General features: G+C 39.6%; 1 protein-coding gene across 26 annotated transcripts in view; it reads right to left on the bottom strand.

The window, feature by feature from the left end:
* ANK2 (ankyrin 2) overlaps window positions 1-6071 on the bottom strand; it is a 322074-nt gene that overhangs the window by 36470 nt on the left and 279533 nt on the right. For 15 of the 26 annotated variants that reach the window (XM_079990163.1, XM_079990165.1, XM_079990161.1 and 12 more), the window contains 3 exons: window positions 5359-5583; window positions 2345-2499; window positions 826-1037 (listed from right to left, as the gene is read on the bottom strand). In XM_079990163.1, coding sequence (XP_079846289.1) covers window positions 826-1037; window positions 2345-2499; window positions 5359-5583 — 592 coding nt within the window. Of the gene's footprint in view, window positions 1-825; window positions 1038-2344; window positions 2500-3634; window positions 3734-5358; window positions 5584-6071 lie in introns of all 26 variants that reach the window. The other 11 variants (XM_079990154.1, XM_079990168.1, XM_079990170.1 and 8 more) reach the window with 1 other exon arrangement.

The following is a 6071-nucleotide window of genomic DNA, read 5'->3' as shown; positions in this document are numbered from 1 at the left end:
CAGCTCATTCCTTCACTCCTACTTCTCTTCTCCTTTAGCATAAGTGGGAATACATAGCTGGAAACGTCAGCTAACCATTGCTTCTTGTTATGTGTAAAGCAAGAACTATGCTTAGCAGCTTCCAAATAAACCAGCATTCAAAAGCTAACTTTAAACATGGCTCCATCTCCTAGTTTATTTGGAAGCCATGAAGCAGTACCTCAGTTATGTCATAACAAGAAGCAATTGTTAACAAGTGGCTGCTGTGCTGGTTTCCCTGCTCAATTGAAGGTAGGTGCAAAGGAACTGTTGCAGATTCATTGAGTACATGCATATCCTGGTTTATAAAGGCAGGAATTGTTTGTGCAAAGATAACCAGCGGTCTCCAGAGAAATGAGGGTTGTTTCTGAAATTCTGAATTACCTGCTGCGACTTCTCAAATGGGAGCCAATGCTTTAGTAATTATCCATTGCTGTTGCTTTTTTATTTCCAAATTTTGTACAGAATAGTGTCTAAGCATAGTAAGACAATGCCAAATGGATACCAGTGTGCACATCTGCAAAAAGGATCTAAACGCAATTTTATGTGTGATTGCATCAATGTGGTTTTTTGTTTGTTTGTTTTGTAAAGTTTTACCAATGTGCATGTCTGTTATGATTAACTGTAGGAAGGAACCAGAGGTCCAGAAATAGTTTTATTAATTCTTCTAGCTACTGGAATTCAGGGGGAGTGACATACAGGAAAGAGAACCCAGATAAATAATTAAAAATGGAATGAAGAAACTCCTCTCATCAACAGAAATGCTGCCGGTTAGATAATGTAAAGTCTTGTCCTCATTTTTCTTACCTGCAGACCAACACGAATTCGCTTGGTTAGTGCTCCCTCTGGAAAGACAGCCTGTACTTGAGGTACTACTGTACTGCTTAGCACACCACCCTCAGGTCCAATGAGGTTACTGTCCTGTTTGACTCGGGACACCACTGCAAAGTACTGTGGGAAGTCCCGAGTGATGATACGACAAATGCGTTTCTTCTCCAGCTCCTCTGGTGTGTCAAGGACTAAGTAAAAAGAAACCATAGTTAAACCATAATTATTTCCTACAGTAAACATTATATATATATATACACACACACACACACACACACGGGTTGCGGCGCTCATCTCGCTTTATTGACCGAGGGAGCCTGCGTACAGCTTCCGGGGCATGTGCCCAGCATGACTAAGCCGCTTCTGGCGAACCAGAGCAGCGCATGGAAATGCTGTTTACCTTCCCGCCGGAGTGGTACCTATTTGGTATCTACTTGCACTTTGATGTGCTTTCGAACTGCTAGGTTGGCAGGAGCAGGGACTGAGCAACAGGAGCTCACTCCGTTGCGGGGATTCGAACCACCGACCTTCTGATCGGCAAGTCCTAGGCTCTGTGGTTTAACTGGCAGCACCATCTGCATCCCATATATATATGAATGAATGCTTCCTTTCTGTAGATACAATTTGAGATTGTTCTTAAGTAATGGTTGCAGCATCATAGCCATAGTCAGATAGAAAACTACTGGCAGATCTTATTATATTAAAAATTGTGTAGTATATTAGCTGACTTTTCAGATCGTGCATTGACCAGCCAAAGTAAACCCTCAAAGCTATAAAATTCAAAATTTACTTCATGCTACTCCTAATAGCCAGTTTTCCACCCAACACAACACTTACTTCTCTAATTTTCTAGAGTTTAGATGTCTCCATGGCTACAGAAAGATTTGTGAACTCTACGTTCAGACTATGTTAATCTTCCTTATTTGCCACTATGGCCCTACTATTGAATGTAAATGTGGTTGGCAGAAGACCACACAATGTGTTAGGATTGCCATTAAAGGGTTTCTTCAGATTTTTGCAGTTTTGTCCAGAATAACAAATCAAAAACTTCATGTCACTTGGATACCCAAATAGATCTTTCACTTAGTGCAGGGAGATTTGACCACAAATTCGCAAAAATGTGGAAATATTATTGAGAATTCACAAAGTTGCTGGCAAATGTGTTTGTCTTACCCATGAGTCATTTTAAACTGTTCTGACTTACAGAAAGAAGGCAAATGCCACAAGGCTTTTGATGTTCTATTTGTCTTTTTTTACTTATTCCATCGTATGCCAGGTTAATAGACTGAATGGTCTTGCACACAAATATTCATTGGCCACATGGCATTGTACATGTCAGCTCAGGGGAGAGTTAGCCGCACAGAAACTACATATAGCAAATATGCATAGCAAATGCATGCAGGGGTTGCAGAATAATGTTTTTATTTATTTTTTAAGTTCATTATCATTTCCTTTCTGTGGCTTTCAGACCTTTCTCCTTTCTTAGCACACTGTGTACCTTCATCCATCCCGTTTAGGATTTCATTCAGCTCATCCTCTGTAAATTCACAGAAATGCTCCTTCCAGTTGTCGCCATTCTCACTGCGCAGGATCACCAGTTCCCTTTCTTTACCACGTAAAGCCGCAAAGTGAGGAATCTCGACAATCACAGGCCTATTACAGCAACACAGCACGTTAAAGGACTGTGCCAAATGGGCAGCAAATCAATACAAGTTTTCTCAGTCTGTTACAAAGTGACCTGGAATACGGCCGGCTTCTTTGCCATTCCTGGATACGATCCTGAAAAAAGCATACTAGAACCACTTTGGCATTATATAGCTTGTTGTTAGGACCAGTGAGCAATGTACTCCCACTTTTTTTTTTTTAATTTAAATAAAAATCACACAGCATCTATGGTACTTGCCAAAGCAGCAGGGGCTGGCATTGGGGCTGTAGAATTATAATCTGGAATGAATAAAGCCCACACATTTGAAACTTGTTTTGATGTGTGGAATCCTGTGCAATCACATTTATCATGCAGAATCTACTGTTATCTATGTATATACATATATGGACACATTAAAGAAAAAATATGATTTATAGGAGAATACAAATCTATTTAAGAAACAGGCCACATCTGTCATCAATCTGCATTGATTTTATATTGGCTCTTTGTTTCAGTTGACATTTTCCAGACTCCTAATTTATAGTGAAAATGCCCAAATGATTATTCTATATCAATCTACAAGCGCAAAATCAAATTTCTGCTCATTGTGCCCATATTGTATATATGTTTCATCATAACTTGTGTTTCCCATTTTTGCAAAAACTATAAATACATTTGTGTATCAATAGTCTCACAATAATAACAACTGAATTACATAGGCCATCTTGTATATATCATGCTAAGTTCTATGTTATATCCAATATATAACATATCACCGTTGTGTTGGTGACAATAGAGGCAAAATATTGTACAGTAGATTCCTACAGTTCCAGTCCAGGTTGCTTTGCGACAGACGTCAAGCACACAACAGCTATAACAACTGTTACATTTCACAGCTAGGAAGTTCTCATGCTAAATCATAAGTGGAGTTCAAGGAACTTTAAGAAAAGGTACAAACATATCACCAAAACAAAAACCACATACCACAAGGGCTGGAAAATGGTCCACTAAAGGTTAGGTAAATACAGAATTTAAAATCATAGAAAGGGACAATGTCATGGGCACAATGACATAAAAATAATATTGCAGAAGGAGAAGAATGGGAAGGCCAGCATCCATCAATTTGTTTTAAGTCTCTCCTACCCAAGAAATTTGGTCCCTGGAGGCCCCAGCTGAAGGATTCGGCTGACCAAACTTTCTCCCTCATTAAGTGGGGGAGGAGCCGTAGGCAGGTGAAGTTTACTGAGTACATCCAAAGCAGCAGTGAAAGAAAGAAAATAAATAAGCTTTATGTATTTTGTTTTCCAAAACCCCAGTGCACTGTCTGCTCAAGAGTGGAATTAGGCTGTACACTGAACAGGTTCCTGCCTTGATTTGTTTAGGTATGCCCCACTGGTCCTGATAATTCATAAAAAGAGCTCCCCAGAATTTTGCAACCTTATCTTGTCCTCAGTAGGTTCAGTGGTATGCTAGCCTTGCTTCTAATATTAATGGGAGCAAGATCCAGTCTTCAGGACTTATGAGCAAATGAATTAATGTAAGGCTTGGCTTGGCAGGAAGTGTTCAGTGACTTTGATTTCACTGCCAGGACGCCACTCAGGAAAGTGCCAGCGGTGTAAGACATGCCCTTGAGAAATGGTATGTAAACTCTTAGTACATGTGAGTTTCCATAGACATTCCCCACTAGGCTGAAAGGGTGGGGGGGAAACCAAAAGTTGTTGAGTTTACTGTGAGTGTATTGGAAGGAGGAGAAACAGGTAGATAGAGGAAGAGAAGAACTGAAAATACAAAATGTGACAGCAAAGGCTTTCCTTAGTTTGGGTTTGATGCTTTTCTTTAAACAATTTTCTAGTATCGAAGGGCGCTTTCGTAAACCCTAAAAGCAACCCTTTTATCACAGATGTGCATCTACCCATCATTTCAGGCTTAGGAATCTTCTAGTTCCTCTATTGAAACACAGCAACAACAAAATAATGAGTTAAATGGTTGATGGTTTTTCCTCCTATGCTGTATTCTAGAGATATATCCCATTCTTTCCCCAAATCCCATTCTCCAGAACTAAATGCTAGTTAAGATAACTGGCTGAAAGTCTAGGGACTACGGGGCCTTAAATTTGCTTCACGCTGGATTTACGCTGTTCCTTTGACATCTTCATCCTTTTATCCGTTTTCAGCTGAAGCCATTCGCTCTAAGCAGAGGGGGGTTTCCTTTGATCATCCATTTTTGGATGCCACCATTGGTAAGGGAAATTGCTGATAAAATAAAAGTGTTGAAAACTGCTGGTTTCAGCAGAAAATTGCTAAAACAAGTGCAGCACGTCTGATCTTTCTGTGGGGTACTGCAGTAGAAGGAATAAAATGCAGCCCCAGAAAAATCATAGGTATGTGCTTCCCAGGCAGTCCCAATTACTGAGAAAATATCCACTGAGAGAACACAAGTCCCCCTTGAAAGCAGCTTTAGCTTTTCTTGCATCTTTCAATAGATGTTATATTTACATTTGCAACATTTGTGCTATTTTCATTTTACCCTTAAAAGCGAATATGTAATTAATTGACTGCAATCACGAAACGATTTCTGCTTTAAAAGCCCAGCGTGGATTAAACAGACTTATTCCAGGAAGCACACTAAACCTTGGGTTGTAGCTACTGTGCTTTAAATAAGGGGGGAAAACAAAACAAGCTAATTGAATTATTGCTGGCCTAACAGTGTTGCGCTTTTCACTGCAGAGCCCATCAGCATAAAATAAATCAGATACAACATTTTCACTTCGAGCACTGAAGTGCTGAGCCACCCCAGAGTAGATCACAAAATGAAACCATCTTTTTCATGATTTTAAAAATTATCTTGGATAATTAAAAAATTCTTACCCAAGAAACTGAGCACCAGAAGGCCCAACTTCAATTAAACGGCTAGCCAGACCTTCTCCTTCCACCATTGGAGGCATTGTGGCCAGTCTATGACGTTTGACCAACCGGCAGGTAACTCGTGTTGGAGCAGTGCACTTCCGGGGTGGAATAATTATTCGAAGTCCATTGTGTCTGCAACCCCGCATAGCACCACCTCGAGCATCCACCATAAAACTGACGAGGAAACTGAAATTTGGGAGAAATAATGCAATCTGATTTATAAGTCAATCATAATGTTCGTTACTAAATGTCCATTCTTACTGTCCTGTGTCAACCAAAATTATGTGCTGTGTGCTACCCTGTATCCACAGCTTTAATTGCAATGAAGTAGGTGTGACTATTACTGTATCTCTTTTCAGTAATAATATAAATAGTAATCAGACCTAAGAAGATAACATATATTTAAACTCATGACAGTTAAGAGAAATGCAGAGAGACATGATGTGCATTCCTCAGCCTGTAAATATCTCATTTCAACGGGTTGCGTTATGCAACTGCCCACAAAATTGCAGTCATGGTTGGCTGTGCTGGTTTGTATATGTCCATCAGCAACATAGTAAAATAAGATTAGGAATAACACTGAATAAAAATAGTATTCGGATACTCGGAGATTACATAATTACTGTAAATAAGAAGTCCATTTCAATTTTTGTAAATTTTGCGACTGAAATGAG

This window comes from Podarcis cretensis, assembly GCF_951804945.1.
Source record: "Podarcis cretensis genome assembly, chromosome: 9".
Taxonomy (NCBI): Eukaryota; Metazoa; Chordata; class Lepidosauria; order Squamata; family Lacertidae; genus Podarcis; species Podarcis cretensis.
This window is presented reverse-complemented; position numbering and strand designations above follow the sequence as displayed.